Source organism: Perna viridis, chromosome 4 (assembly GCF_037379345.1).
Source record: "Perna viridis isolate PV_CMFRI_1.1 ecotype Kerala chromosome 4, ASM3737934v1, whole genome shotgun sequence".
NCBI classification, from domain to species: Eukaryota; Metazoa; Mollusca; class Bivalvia; order Mytilida; family Mytilidae; genus Perna; species Perna viridis.
In genome coordinates this window covers 30,464,126-30,480,430 of record NC_142448.1, presented here as the reverse complement: position 1 = coordinate 30,480,430, position 16,305 = coordinate 30,464,126, and the positions used below count along the sequence as shown (strand labels likewise).

The window sequence follows — 16,305 nt, the reverse complement described above, 5'->3', positions numbered from 1 at the left end:
GTTAAGACAGGACAAGTTTATATATATATATATATATAAATCACACATATATATCTTTCCTTCAAGTTTGATATACTTTGTTATTCTAAACAGTAGTTATTATCTTTTTTCGGAATCATCCGTAATTAGTGAGTCTGACTAAAAAGTGCATATATTATTATTATTATTACCGACAGTTTCTAATTTGAGTTGATACATTAAACCATCAGTGGACATATACTGGAAACATGACACAAATGTTATGTTGATAGTATGCGATGTAGAAATAAATGAAGCATATCTAAATCTGTCTTGGTTCTCTCTGGAAAGTGTTATAATTCTACCGGTACCTATATTGATGTCTAAACTATCAAGACAATGGCTTGGATTTACATCAGAATTACCACTCTGTAATACAATGTTTTACCACAATTTTCTGCCAGGGTTCGATACTTCTATTGTATATTTAGTAAAATATTAAGTTATTTACAATATTTTTTTTTTTGTTAATTTGTTAAACATAAAAGGTATAATGTAAAAACTGCTACAAGTATTGATACTCAGAGCTAAAAAAGATACGTAGTAATTGGATTATACTGAAACATTCATCATTCTGATTTTGACATAACAAATAATTGATAAAACGTTTTAAGTTTGCTCACTAAGTTATTTCAAAAAACAACCAGATGTACCACGTTTTACTTTTTTGTAATTACGCCCATAAGTAAAATGGGAATATGTTTTTTTTTTTTTTTTTGTCTGATCACTATTCCTCAACTCTAAGATGCTGCATATTATTCTGAATATTGTTTCAAGTTGTTACATCTTGTTTCCTTAGGTTATATCAGTTCACAGAAACAACATGTTTAGATTGCTACGGAATAATTATTAAATACCTGTCTGATGTATGCTTCTGTTGCAGTTTCAGCGAAAAAAGCGTAGAGTATTGTTAACTTTATGTAGTAACCAGGGATTGTTGTGATTTGAACATTATTTTCCATCCCTCTTGGATAATTAGATGGAAACATTGGTGAGTATAACATCTTCTCCATGTTTGGCAGAATATGATGGACTTCAGCATAAATGAGTCTTGGTTTGTGGAATTGTCCTAAAAATGGTCATTGACATATCAAAGTTGATTATTTTTTTTTTTTTTTTTTGTTTGAATGTGATTTTTTTTTTTCATTTGTATTGAATTCTCCATACATCTAGGATTTCAAGGGGGTATTTTCAAGACACCAAATTTTATATCAATATCTTTTTTATATATCATGCCTTTGCTGATAAAAGTAGTAAATTAAAAAAGTGCTTTCCAGTGAGCATTGTCAAAATAAACTTTCAAAAATAAATTATGATTGTAATTACATTATCATTTTTTTAACTGTCTGTTCAGATGACTTTTTCAAAATCCTCGGGTTTTCTGTTTAAATACTTTCAAACTCATGAAAAATGAAATCTTATGGATTGTTAAGAAAGATCATCAAAACAGAAAGTAGAATGGAGCGTTGTTAGATCCTTAATGCAGTGACTGAAAGAAATAATTGATAAGGTTTTATTTTAGTTAGATTGAATTTCATCTTAGTTATATCAGTATTTATTTGTTTTCTATGAGGCCCTTGTAATTTATATAATGGTGTTCTATAAATAGTGTTTTATATAGAAACTTATAAAATGATGCACTAAGTACATGTTGAATCTCATTATTCAGCATATATTTGCCCTTCTTGGGGATTAATACTTTCAATATTTGTATAGGGCAAGTTTGAGTGGTATATAAAGGGGTTTACAGCAAGAAAATTTATTATCACTGAAGCATAAGCTGTTGAGAAATATTGGTACATGTTATAATTCTGATTTTGCGAAGCCTGAGTTAAATTCATGTCTGTCTAAATACAACATAAAATTTATGTCCGTGTGATTATGAACAGGAATGAATCAGTCACACAGAGAGCCTTGGATCCACTTTTTGTAACCAGTAATTTCCCTATTTCAGCGAAGTATATCATTAGAAAGACTGTAAGTGCATTGCTAGCTATTTCGTCATTCTTACTGTCACTTTCATTTTTTGTTAGGTTACAGGTTTCAAATTCACCTATTGTCACACATCCAATATGACAAATATTTTCATTACGTACACTAAGAAACACTTCAACACCTAGAATGGGGCACCCTTCGTTACATTATATTGCGAGTTTCGTAATATGCTACAAATAACATAATAACATAAGTTTAGCCATCTGTCTTAGATTTGACAATAATAATGATGAAATAACAATGTCAACGAAAACAAAAATAATGTCAAAAATTATAAAGAAAGGTCATTGTAATTAATTATGGCAATAAAAATATCAAAAACTATTGCAATTGACATTTTCAATTATGAATTGAACATAATAGTCATAATATAAAATGTATAAAATAATAATAGACTTCAATTGTAACAGATCCAAATATTTAAGTGAGTGCATGTGTGTGGTCAGATGTGCATTTTGCTCTCAAATATTCAAAGGCATGTTTCATGTGTGTAGCCGTACTCAATTAATTTAACTTAAATGCATGCATACAGATATATATATATTTACTTACCTATAATGCACAGTCGTTCCGAAACAATGGTATTGTTTTCCCCGACCTTTTGCCATTGATCTTTGAAATGCCGATTTTCCATTGATATGTTGAAGAAACAGCATTGCTTAGTTTTGTTATTATAGATATTTCCAATAAAACCGTGAGCTAGTGTTTTATATTGACATTCTAGTAGAGAGGAAGTGCCATTTTCACACCTGTTCCCAATGCTAGGGACGTTAAGAGATGATAAGTGTCGAACGGAAGCAAAACCAAAACTTATTACATTATCTTCCCGACAATATAAACTGCGTCGATCTACAAAATATAAATAACAAAAAATAAAACATGTTACATTCAATTATAAAGGGTTAGAATGCATAAAATGTTATCATCATATTCGGCCTATGGACCTCTTAAAATCGAGGTTTTATTTACGAAATATATTTCAAATGAAATTCCTCTACCTCTAACAGTTTATTGCTAATACAAACAAAATTCGTTAACAAAGAATGCACGTTTTAAGTATTAGAAGTGTACTTATGCCAACGACATATTCTACTTTTTATGAAAAAAAACTAATCTGATCAACAAATGATGTTGATCAATTATCCTGCCGGTTTCCAAGTCTTAAAATGTAATAGTAAATTTGAGTATGCATAGTGCCTATCTTAGTGTTCGAGAAAAACTAATTCATTGCTGCTAAAATTGCCTAGTTTTGACAAAAAAAAATACATTTTAAAGAATCATTTCTTCAATCTTTTGGAGTCATGTGACTTCTATGTTTAAAGGTGATATGTTTGATAACCACACTACAAAATCACAGTAACCATGACCTTTAAACCGTCTTTTATTGAGTTTTCTTAGGATGTCGATATGATGATGAAAACGAAAAAAAATGAATTGATCAGTTATATATATGAAATTATAATTTTATTTAGTTTAAATCTCCAACAAAATAAATTTATCATGTCTCATTATATTCATATCCATGAATTTCTATATTATTTGCATACTTTAATTTGTAAGACATTGTCTTTGTCTATCTTAACTTTAATACTTCGTATATTTAGGTCTTAGTTAACTTTAAGATGTTTGCATGATATTTTGTCATATGACATTTTTCTGATTTATACCATGTATCAAAGAATTTTGAAACCCTTAATTGTTACACTAAACACGTGTATACAGTTATATGATTTACATTACATAAGCGTGTCTGATATTTCCTGTATACTGTCACTGTGCTTTTACACAGGTGGACCAGCACATCAGTTACATCCTGTATATTTCGATAAACTACCCAAAGGGTGGATATGACTTAATTAAATAATAATATTGATGAACAAGCTAATACACAAATAAGCTGGTACATTCTTTTTTTGAAATGATACAAATACAAGAACTACGGAAATCATATTTTCCGAAAGAAAAAGAAATATTCTCACGATTTCTTTTTATTTTTTTAAGTAGTTTTGAAATATTCAATATATTCATTATTATAAATGACCGCATAGAACGTGTTTGAAACTAAACATGCGTGATAGTCTTTCTATTTGTCTTTAACAATTTGGATTTTAAACATTTAGAACAAACTACAGTACTCGATGCTATATCGTAAGATACAAGATAACGTGCAGTATCAACAAGTTATTATGTAGCGACCTGAAGAAAAACATACCTCAGGTCTAGAATTGATGAAAATTCATTTATTGAACTGTTTGATTGATAAATCAGGTATCTCCAAGTGGCGTTACGCCTCGGGTCGCGACATTAACTTACTAGCGGTAGACTGCCTATGGCTAGGAAGCTCAAATACATAGTATGATAAGTTTGTCACGGAGCAGATTTTTTTATCGACAACATATTTGTCCAGTGTGGGGGACACGTTTTTCAACAAACAGTCGGTAATGGGAACAAATTATGCTCCTGTGTTTGCTGACCTATTTCTTTTTGTATTGCACTAGAATTCTAACAATTAGGCTTCTGGAACAGGATTATGTTGATACAAGGTTGAAGTCATCACTACAGAAGTTTTATGGTCGGCATCACATGAAAACTGATTTGTTCAACGAGTCATAGTTGTCCTTTGCTCTTTCGTCTACCCTGAACTTGACTTTTTATGAGCAACACGGCGGGTGTTTCTAGAAAATCAGAGGACGTTTACCCTACCGGTACACCTGGTCCATGCTCCCAGTTTTTAGGGGAGTCCGAGTTGTTCATTTACTTTTGAAAATTCGTATTTATTATTTTGGTTATTTTATATTCTTTATTGTGTTTGTCAGTTTTCAATGTTTGGTCTTTGTCCCTGCATTGAATTCTTTTGATTTCTGGTAGAATCTTCTTTCCTTGATTACTCTGTCACCAGGTAAATCAATTTCATGACGACTCTGTCGATTGACAAACTTGACTCGTGGTCATAGTAAGAAAATATTTTTGTAACTGTGGCATACTTTACTGACATAAAAAGCAGTTTAATTTAACATTTTAACATGCAATTACAGTCTATGGTATTTTCAATAGGAAATAGTCATATAATTAAATTTTTACGAGCTTTTGTTTTTACCGACCGTATTGGTACTACCATGTAAAACTTATTTATTGGTCTTTGGATATCAGGACTTCCGGTTTTTTCTTGTGATGTCACAAGCATAAAACTGAGGGAACTCTTGAGAATGAAAACTTTCTCCACTATGGTTTGTTGTATAGTAAAATAAATTCGCAAGATTGCTTTTGGTGTGAAAAAGAATCGACAGAACCCCATTTGTAGTAATTACAAACTTACGCTATAAGTTTTAGACATTTTTACAAGTTCATCTACAGAACTATGTAAATTTCTGAGTATCGATCTTCATCATCAAAGAGTAATTTGGGGACCCATGATTCGAATGGTAATAAAAACATATGTTTAAAGGATAAATACTAGATTGGGAAAACAGACACAAACAACAAAGTACATAAAGAGTAATCAAGGGAACCAAGGTTATAGCGGTATTCAAAATAATGTAATCCAGGGACAAAGACCAGACATGGAAAATTGACATACACAACAAAGAACATAAAGTAACTAAAATCATACATACAAAGTAACAAAAGTAAATGAGCAACTCGGACTCCACTAAAAAAAATGGGAGCATGGACCAGGTGCACCGGTAGGGTAAGCGTCCTCTGCTTTTCTAGAAACACCCGCCGAGTTTAAAATAACCGAATAACAGGTACAAAGAAACAAAAGTAAATGAGCAACCCGGACTCCACTTAACAGTAGAAAGAAGGAGACGGGCAACCGGTATAGTAAGCGTCCTTTGTTTTTTGATATGGTATGATTTCATGTCTGGGTTACACGAAAGAGGACAAAAATACTACGACACAGTGACATGCATGGTCAATGAATTAAAAAAGGAAAAGATTCGTGAAAAGAAAATTTGTAAAACAGATCTAAACGTACAGTAAAGAAAGTAGAGTAAAAATTGCGACCTAAGCCCATTTATTGATAACATCGCTCCCTTAGCATCATGTTTTAAAGAATGTGTGAAAGTGTCATCTGATTCCATTCAGCGGTATGAGGCGAGTTTCGGAATGAAACTGAAGATGTACCAACAGACGGACATCATGATCACTGTATACATTTGATAAATGAGTGAGACTTCGACTGGAAAAATCAAATGGGTTTTTGAAATCGTGTGCTATGGTGAAGATCTTCAGAGTAACCCCTTATTGCAACAAAACATGAAGGTTGTATAATATGAAGTAATTTTAAAGCACTTACAGTTGACCGGACAACCAATCAACTCCACTTTTAAGCATACTCGAGAGTAAACTGGGTTTATGACTTTTATCTTAATGTATCTGGTCACCAGACTCTTTTTGAACCAAAACTTCTGTAAACTATAAACATCTATACTGTCATCGAAACTAAAAAGCTGAAAAGACAACATAAAAAAGATTTTTTACCTGCCTTGACAAGTGGATGTTCGAAGTTCAATTGTTTTTATCCTACATGTATCATGAAATTATTGCATTTTGGTATATTTGAAATATTGTGACTTTATTTCATGTTTTTCTCACTCTGTGGCCCGCCTGATTTGAATAAAACACAAATAATAAAACTTTGCTTACAATTAGAAGTAAAATTGTGTCGAAAATACATAATATTACCTGATGAAAAGACATATACCTGTGTTAAGATTGAGTGACCAATTTCCTTAAAGCAAGCATTATACTGGGTCAACAGTCCAAACAAACATATAGAAGCAAGTATAAATCAATCATGAAATTACTGCACATTAACAAATAAGCAATGAAAACATTCCTATAACCAAATAGAATCCATAACACTGTAAGAACATTTCAATTTAAAATATGATTACAATGCAAGTGCATCAAAATTTCACTAGTTAATTTTACTAGTGATCACAATGAGAAAATAATTTCACCAAAATATTTTTAAGGAGTTGAAGAGGAAGGTGGGAGGTGAAACTAAAACTGCTCAGTGGAGAAATTCCGGGCAATTATCTAAATTCGTGAATAATTAATTAGCTACTATAACAGTATCCTCGCCAGGAGCATGTGGTGTCAAGGACAAATCATCTTAAGGCATTTTGCCGAAATAGTGAAGGACCTGAAGTGAAATAAAGATAGTTGCATAACTTAACAAAATGCTCATTCGTCTACATAAAATCTGGTATTAAAATACTAAACATATCTAAATGAGAATGCTAATGTTTGCTATTTTCGAAATAAACAAACGACGGCGAAAAAAATTACATGAAAAAGTAATAATAATTCCAAAATTTGATATGCGCGAATAAGTTCAAGAGAATGCCACAATAATAAGTAACCTGTTAAAAAACATATGTTTATAGTAATTTTACAGAGAGTGCAATACTGACATATTCCCCTAACAGGATATATCTGCCACAAATTAGTTACAGCTGACCATACCGGAGCACATGATGTCACTTCCGGTTTTTGTAAGAGTTCATATTGCTAGTGCTTTTGTTTTGTTTTGTTTGTTTGTTTGTTTTCATTTTTGTTTTTGTTTTGTTTTGTTTTTGTTTTTGTTTTTTGGGGTTTTTTTTACCTCTTGCTTCACTTATCTTCAGTTTTTAAGTAATATATTATATTCAGTTCGGCACATTGTGTATGTAGCACGTATGGATCATATGTTCACGCTTGTGCCATGTTTTTATTTTGTCATATCTGAAATATCCGACTGCTGACGTTTCCGTATTTGTTTTGTTGAAGTATCATAATAATTCTTGTATCAATCTTTCTTCACTAATAATTAATATGCCTACCTTCATGCTACCGTCTTCATCACTGTAGTCTGTCAAGTTATTTTTCTTTTGTCCAAACTCAACGCTGAAATACTTGATGGTTATTCGTGCGGTTTGAAATCCGCCAGATATAAGAATTCCTTGAACTTCCATTGGAATTATGAGGTCAATCTGGAATTCAGTTATGAATTTAAGTCCGGAAATATTTCACATTATCAGTTTAAAGGTAGGGATGGATAATGCATATACGCAATTCTGTCGTTGTAAGGCGTAATCAAGGTAACCAAGATTTAAGTGGAAAAAAAATAATGTAATCCAGGGGGAAAACCCCGACAGGGAAAAAAGACACACACAACAAATAACATAAAATAACAAAAAAACTACATAGAAAGGAATAAAAGTAAATGAGCAACTCGGATTCCACTTAAAAAAATGGGAGCATGGACCAGGTGTACCAGTTGGGGAAAGCGTCCTCTGCTTTTTTTAGAAACACCCGCCGAATTGCTTATAAAAGTAAAAGGGTAGTCGAAAGAGGATAGAAAAAATATGAGTCGTTGATCAGACATGTTCTCACGGTGCAGTTGGATACAACGTAACGATTCACGAATTACGACCTTAAAACTTCTGTGGTGATGACATCAATATTAAAGTAATATAAGCCTATTCCAGACGCCTAAAGCTAAGAAGTCTAATGCGGTAAAAAAAAATACGTTGTTACGGCAAGCTCTGGCATAACGTATGAGTTGTGTTACGAAAACTCCACAAGGGTGCTGAAGGGATGTTGCCAGTGGTGAAAGGAAAGTTGACAATGCGGAATGAAAGTCATCGCGGTTTCCGTATAATTTGATCATTAGTTTCCTTTACCACCGATCTCTAATTATTGGTCATGATATAAGGCTGACATCTTAATGTCTGTAGTATACTTTATCTCAAGTTGTTTTGGGGAAGATGCGATGTATAAAATCCCCGAAACTTTGGTTGTAACGATAATACGTTATCTATATAGCGGAAACTGAGATCGAAGGATCTGGCTAAACGATGTTCTATCCTTTGTATCAGATCAGCTGTAAAGTCACCTCAGAAGAGGAAAGGAATAGTTCAGAGAGTAGAGGAGTACAATTTGTTCCCATTGGAATAACGACCGTTTGTTGAAAAATGCGTCCACCACACTGGACATACACGTTGTCGATCAAAGGTTCCACATTTTGAAAATATATTTTTCTGTATATTTGGAAGATTTTTTGGAGTCGGTTTTTAAAAAAAATCACATACAAATTACATATCTGTATCTAGGTTACCGCCTTTTTAGAATAAGTACAATGTAAAATGTTGAGATTTAAACTGACTATGGGAAAAATCACGGGTTTTAAAGTATTGTGTTCTGATAATTTTGATTTAAAGGTTTCCAGAAGACCTTCTGAATTTTTCAGGATCCATATTGCATTTATGCCACTACGGGAGAAACAAGTGTCGTGGTAGGACTGGAGACTCTATTTGACAGCCGTGGGTATAGAAGTTAAAAGTTTTGAAAGTGTTTATGAACAAGAATGAAATCGATTAAAATTAAATTGCAACGTCAATCTTTACCGTAGTACATAGAAACCTGTCTAAACCAAATACCTTTATTATTTTAATATGTGATCAGTTTAGACTGGAGTTCGGTTTATTAAGTTTCCAAATACATGCAAATTTACATAAAAGGAATTTTATGATTATAACAATAAAAATAATAAAGTCGTCTTTATTTAACGAAGATAACTCATTTAACATACTCTGTTAATCTCACTAGAGGCCTTCACGTATGCGATGAAAATACTATAAATAATAAATGAAAACAATAAAAAAAAATAGATAAAAATACATCTGGTTTAGACAGTTGTTTCTATAGTTTACATTAAGGTCAATATACATGTAGAAGTAATTGAAATGTTGTTACAGTTAATTTACCTATTGATTTACACTGCAAACTTAGCATTATTGTAGATTGGCTGTGAATTTAACATTGTTTTTCGTTTGAAAGAGTTATCCAGTGAACAGGGTAATCAAAATAATATATTTCAAGTATTCAAACTGGAAAGGCAAAATAGAAGCACACAAGAAAGAACTTGAAAAAACAAAATAATATTTACATAGAAACAAAAGTAAATGAGCAACCTTGAGTCCACTAAAACCTGGATGTATGAACCAGATGCACCGTTATGGTAAGTGTCATGTGCTTTTCTAAAAACACCCACCGAATTGCTCATAAATGTTACGTCCGGGGTACACGAAAGAGCACAGTAAATTTAATTATTAATACCAATATCCATGGTTGGAAGTCATTTTCTGACGAACACCATCCTCTTGTTCCATGTAATGCCCGGCTGTGTTCTATATCTATATGATTAGAAGATGTCTCTATCTGGAAGTCCTTGATGTCACCATTTATCATTCCTAACTGCCGCCCGCAACCTGTGCCTTAAAAGGTCAATATTTTTATTTCAAACGTGTAAATGTTACAGTACAAATCAAAATGTTGTTTGAGAAAGACTTCTAATGGTAAAATTTTCTCATTCTTATTCGTTTTTTATTTGATTTCGGTTGGAATTGGAATTGGCATAATCCTCAATTGAGTCTTTTACCCTCACAAATATTTAATACATCTAGAAAGAGTAATCAAGGGAACAAAAGTTCTAGCAGTAATCAAAAGAATGTATTCCAGAGTCAAAGACCAGACATGGAAAACGGACATAAACAGGTGCGCCGGTAGGGTAAGCGTCCTCTGCTTTTCTAGGAACACCCGCCGAGTTGTTTAAGGAGACATGACACAATTTTTTTTTTTTCAATTTTTCGTTTATTTGATTTATTACACCTAATATATATCATAAAAACGGCCCTTACAGTCACTTACGTCGTTAATTGAAGATAAATTAATTCAAAATCGACGATGACCCAAGCCATAAAATTTTAATTAGCCATGTGGCCACGTGACCGTTCTACGTCATTGGTTCTCAATTCATAGATCGAGTGATTTCTACAACTGATAGTGAAAATATCGAACGTTTGTATTTGTCAGTGAATATATACTTACAGTTGTATCAATTTAAACAACTTCGAGAAGAAAATGATAAACAATGACAGAAATATTTAACTTTTGCATGTGTGGAGACTATAGAATCCACAGAGAGACGACACCACTTCTTTTCGAAGATAACATAGAAATATTTCATTATGCTCTGTCAAGTTCAATTGGACATAAACTAAATTAAGTTCACATTCTATGATTTAAACTGTTCCGATCTCGATGAAAATATTGATATTTTTACGGAACGTTACTCCTGACAAGTGTACCAGTACCCAGCAAGTACAGCTATAGGATAATACGAACAAGTTTATTTTTTATTGGTTTTTGATAATTTTAATTTTTGAGATCCCATAAAGGTTTCTGTGCTGAAACTCTCTCGTGTTCTAAATCTTTTTTGCTAAAATTAAATATTTTAACTGACCTGTGAAAAAAGTATTGTTCGTACTGGAAAAGCTCCCTTAAACTCATCTAGGGTCGCCTATTAATTTGTGTAATTGTGTAAAATTCTCCATGTAAATAGTTTGATTTCAAAAATCGTAAGACAAAAGAAATGCAATTGTATTTCAATTATCTAAGTCATACACCTGTGTCACGAGGCGCCGAACCATGTAAAGATAAAAGAAGCCGCTCAGGCTTTCCTTTGGCCATAATTAAGGTTTCCGGACCTGTAAACTGAAATATTCCGGCGGCAAAGAAAGAACTATACAAAGAATGTCACTATTTTATTTGCACCCTCCTGTTCAAGTCCTAAAAATAATGTATGCCTAACGAAAAAGCAGAGTTGACAGAAAACGAAAACTTTAGTTTTCTAACTTTCTAAAAACGATTATTGAACTCATACACAGATCATTGGACCACTCTGCATTATATATACAAGCTATGTTTAAAGATTTATTAATATTATCGGGCACGTGTATACATTTTCAATGCACCGAAATGGAGATTGAGAACCAATGACGTAGCACTTTCATATTTGGTAAGTGGATGTTACTTCCGGTTTTCATTTACGCATATTAATTAGGTCGTCGTGATAACACAAATAAATCATTCTAACTTTATTCAGCGCTAACGTGATGAGAAAACGTTTGTTATACTCGTATCTAAATATACAATATTTTTTATACATATAAACATCTAAAAATGAAATTTTTGTGTCATGTCTCCTTTAATAAAAAAGTCAAGCCCGAGGTAGACGAAAGAGGAAAGGAAAACTTCGACACGTTGAACAAATCAGTTTTCATGCTCCAAATGGATATACCCGAACCATCCAATAGTTCGTTCATGATGACGACCATAAAACTTCTTTAGTGATGACTTCATTCTTATAGCAACATAACCCTGTTCAAAAAGCCTGCTTGTTGAAAGTTTTGCGCGATACAAAAAGTTTCCGTAGTTTCGACAAACTCTGACATAACGTATGAGTTGTAATATGAACACTCCATACGTAGGTGCTGAAAGGATGATGCCACAGATGAGTGGAAAGTTGACTATTCTGAATGATAAGTCATCACTGTTGTCGTATAGTTTTCCCTTACCATCGATTTCAAAGTGTAGGTCAAGATATGAGGCTGACTTCATAGTGTTTGTAGTATCCATTATCTCAAGTTCTTTGGGGTAGAAAAAACTGAAAATCTCCTATTAAATTTATCCAGATGCAGCTGTGTCGTAGATATTTCTTGACTGCTTTTATAAAGTGCGGGATAAAGTTTTCAATAGTGCATTTCAAATAAATTTGACCTATCGTTATCTTAAAAGGGCAAACTTTAACAACACTTTAATGGTTATTTCTAGAGGTCATTAGGTATAAATAAAATCTCGGCGTTTTTTTGTTTTATTTAGGGAGCTATTGTTAGTCATGTGCCACATATGCCTGATTCTGCGACTGACGAGAACAATATTTAAAATTACGCATTTAATTCACACATAAAATTACATGTTAAAAAACGAAATGAAAATAAAGGAGATGTTTTATATCAGGTTATTACTTACTCATTCCATACACTTTAATTGTAATTATTTCCTCTAGAATTTCTGGAGTATCTGCTTCTAGGGTTAGTGTAACGTATTGACCGGTGACAGGACGGCGACAAACAAATTTCTGGTATGAAAAACCCAGAAAACATGTTTCTGCCCCCTTATTTATGAAATCCCACTGATCTGTACTAACGTAAACTCCATATATTTTTTCCATCAGTATACGTATGCCTGCTCAAAATTACTGATTTTGTTAGTCCGCTGCTTGTTATTAAATAGAGATTAACTTTTAAATCTATAACCCAATTTTTAACATATAATATTGGCCGAAATTTAAAGTTTCCGGCGATCCAAGCATAGTCATATTGATATCACAACAACAGTACAGAAATGCATTACAAAACTCGGCGGGTGTTTCTAGAAAAGCAGAGGACGCTTACCCTACCGGTGCACCTGGTTCATGCTCCCAGTTTTTAGTGGAATCCGAGTTGTTTATTTACTTTTGTTACTTTGTATGTATGATTTTAGTTACTTTATGTTCTTTGTTGTGTATGTTTGTTTTCCATGTCTGGTCTTTGTTCCTGGATTACATCCTTTTGATTACCGCTATAACCTTGGTTCCCTTGATTACTCTCTGCTCATCGTGTAGATTTAAAGTTAAATTTGATATTCATATACATACTGGATAATTTATCAGTCAGAGGGTACTTGTGAAATTTCCATGCAAAATTTAGTTAAACATCTTGATGTTGTGGGAACATTATCGGGTCATACCTATTATGGGATATGTCATAAAAATGTTCATTGACATATCAAAGTTGATTAATTTTTTTTTTTTTTTTTTTTTTTTTTTTTTTTTTTTTTTGGAGGGGGGTTGTTATGTATGAGAATTCAAGAAATCAAGACAAAAATAAGTCAAATGCAGATATATATACCTTGTTGGTCTGTTTTTGTTACATGTGTGACATCGATAAACTGCTGCAGATCTATCTGTATCCAAGGTCTGTATGCGGGTAACGAGTTAAAAAACCTAACTCCAACTTAAAATGGATAATAATTGCTTTGACAGACTTTTGTTCTTGATTTATTGATTTACTTATATCACAATGATGTATTAACTTTGGTTTTCAAAAGAGAATTAAATTAATTCAATATTTTTTTTTATAAAAAGTTATATTTGCATGAAAGACATATACATCGGGTTCGCTTTCATTTAATGTTTGTGTGTATCCCTGCTGCACGTAGTTTTGGTTTTTATTAACCGTTTGAATTATACATATATTTATTCTATATCTTCTGAGTTTACGGTTTTGACTATTGATAATCACCTTAACTGGACAAATGACAAGAAGCGTTAATCTTTCTCTCAGTCTGAAATTTGAATACCTGTGCTGTATGATTAAAAAGTTTAAATCAGCCTTATTAATTTCTATACTCGGGGTCACATAAATAACATACTGTTAAAATTTGAATAAAAATATTTTCTACGACTTTATTGACACCTACCGTCGTTTAAATTGTCTTAAATGACTTGCTCATTCGTTTAGCCAAACGGCTTCTCCCTAAACATTGAATCGTTAAATTCCGGTCAGAATTTAATTCTCGGTGCCAATATTTACATTGTAAAAAGTCGGCCATGTTTACAGTGATCGGGTTGCTAGGAGATGTTGTTTACGTTTAAATGGTTTGTCCAAAAACCGAAGAACCCAGAATGCATTTCGGCGTTATTTCGGATATCTCGGATTTATTTCACGCGAACAATGTACAATACCGAGAAGTTGATCAAGCAGACGATTGTCACCGGAGTTCGACGGGAACTTACGAACTTTGTTTGTAAACAAATCGTCCCGTAGAAACCAACATGGCGGATATTAGTATGGGATTTTCCCGTAAGGATTTGTTACGCATGATTTAAACTAATAAGCGACTTGTTTAGGGAGAAGCCGTTTGGCTAAAGGAATGAGCAAGTCATTTAAGACAATTTAAACGACGGTAGGTGTCAATAAAGTCGTAGAAAATATTTTTATTCAAATTTTAACAGTATGTTATTTATGTGACGCCGAGTATAGTTATCTACCGAAGAAAGTTCACTGGAATCCAACTCTAGTGTCTAAAATTTACTATTATACTCGCTTTAGATAAAAACCTTTTTCCACGACAGAAGCGGGGTAGTTCGTCGGCGAGCCTTCGTAAGGGGCTGCATATACAGGTCTTCCTTCACTGTGGAGCCATTGAACCTCCAAATCTTTTTTATAAAAAAATAAGTATTGTAAACAAACGGTTTCTCTTTGTGCTTTGTTATTCCATGGTTTATAACAAGTAAATCTTTCTCTGTAATTGAACAATACAAGCCTTATTTAGAAGAAAGATATTAATCTTGGAATTAATATGTTCCACTTACTAGCTTCATCGCTGTGTTCTAATGGTTGGTAGTAACAGAAGATAAGTCCTACATGTGTTTCTGCGAAAACAAGAGGTGGGGGATTAGATGAATCCACATGCACTGTACTCTTGGGGAAGTATATAGTATCCTCAATACTATCCATCCTGTCCATTCGTGGACATGGACTTTCACCGTGACTTTGCTACAAATCCAGATAAACAAAGAATGATGTCTACGATACACTGTAGAATCCTTGTCACGTCATTAAAAAAAATGCAAAATGCATGGGAATTACATTTTCTAAATATTTCTTACCACAAAAAAAAACTTCTTGACCATTTGTAAAATTCATTTAAATCGGATTTGCAATCTGTACTTTTTTCTCGACATTTCTAAAATATTATTAGATAAACGCTTATACCATAAACATACTATTTTTCGCGGTGTTCTAATTTTCACTTTTTTCGTTGTGGATAGAAAACTGCAAAAATAGCACCCACGATTTTAGCATTATTTGTATATTCTACAATTTGGTTAGTTGTCTAGCTATATACATTTATGTATTTATCTCTGTAATTATTATATTGGGTTACCTACCTTAATCAGCACAAATGGAAATTGTTGTGGCAAAACATGTGATACCATATTCATGTCATCAAATTTACAACAAAATGAAACTATTACTGGCTCGTCCTTGTTTAGACCATTCGGAAACCCCTCTGCCAGAATTGTATAGTCTTTTAAGGTGAAACTGCTTTCGGTGAAGCCTTTTGAATAAAGTAATAATAACAAGTAATCTGGTTTCTTGGTCAATATCATAAGCGACCCTATAGGATCGCAAAAAATAGACTCAGGTCACCACCCATGGATATGCACAATATATGAGTAAATTGCTACTTATGAAATAAAATAAAAACAAAGATAAAATTATCTTAATCAACTTAATTATTGTGCATTTGTACCGGAAGATGGTATACGTAAATAGATAAAAATATTTAAACGTATTGCTTTTAAATTTGTATAAAGTAAATAAAATAACGGCATATTCGGTCAGCCAATCAAAG

The 16,305-nt window shown here is 32.6% G+C and overlaps 2 protein-coding genes across 2 annotated transcripts; both read right to left on the bottom strand.

Moving 5' to 3' along the window:
• Window positions 1-24: 24 nt before the first annotated feature.
• Window positions 25-2,851, bottom strand: LOC148619704 (uncharacterized). The gene is made up of 3 exons (XM_088579911.1): window positions 2,566-2,851; window positions 876-1,087; window positions 25-387 (listed from the first exon to the last, which is right to left on the bottom strand). The coding sequence occupies exons 1-3, from the start codon at window positions 2,645-2,647 to the stop codon at window positions 139-141; spliced, it is 543 nt and encodes a 180-aa protein (XP_088436037.1). The 5' UTR covers window positions 2,648-2,851; the 3' UTR covers window positions 25-138.
• A 2,046-nt stretch (window positions 2,852-4,897) lies between these two features.
• LOC148619703 (EGF-like repeat and discoidin I-like domain-containing protein 3) lies at window positions 4,898-16,056 on the bottom strand. Its single transcript, XM_088577050.1, has 9 exons — window positions 15,839-16,056; window positions 15,260-15,443; window positions 15,005-15,103; window positions 13,794-13,898; window positions 12,874-13,089; window positions 10,120-10,277; window positions 7,842-7,991; window positions 6,311-6,464; window positions 4,898-5,001 (listed from the first exon to the last, which is right to left on the bottom strand). The coding sequence occupies exons 1-9, from the start codon at window positions 15,890-15,892 to the stop codon at window positions 4,898-4,900; spliced, it is 1,224 nt and encodes a 407-aa protein (XP_088433176.1). The 5' UTR covers window positions 15,893-16,056.
• Window positions 16,057-16,305: the final 249 nt, after the last annotated feature.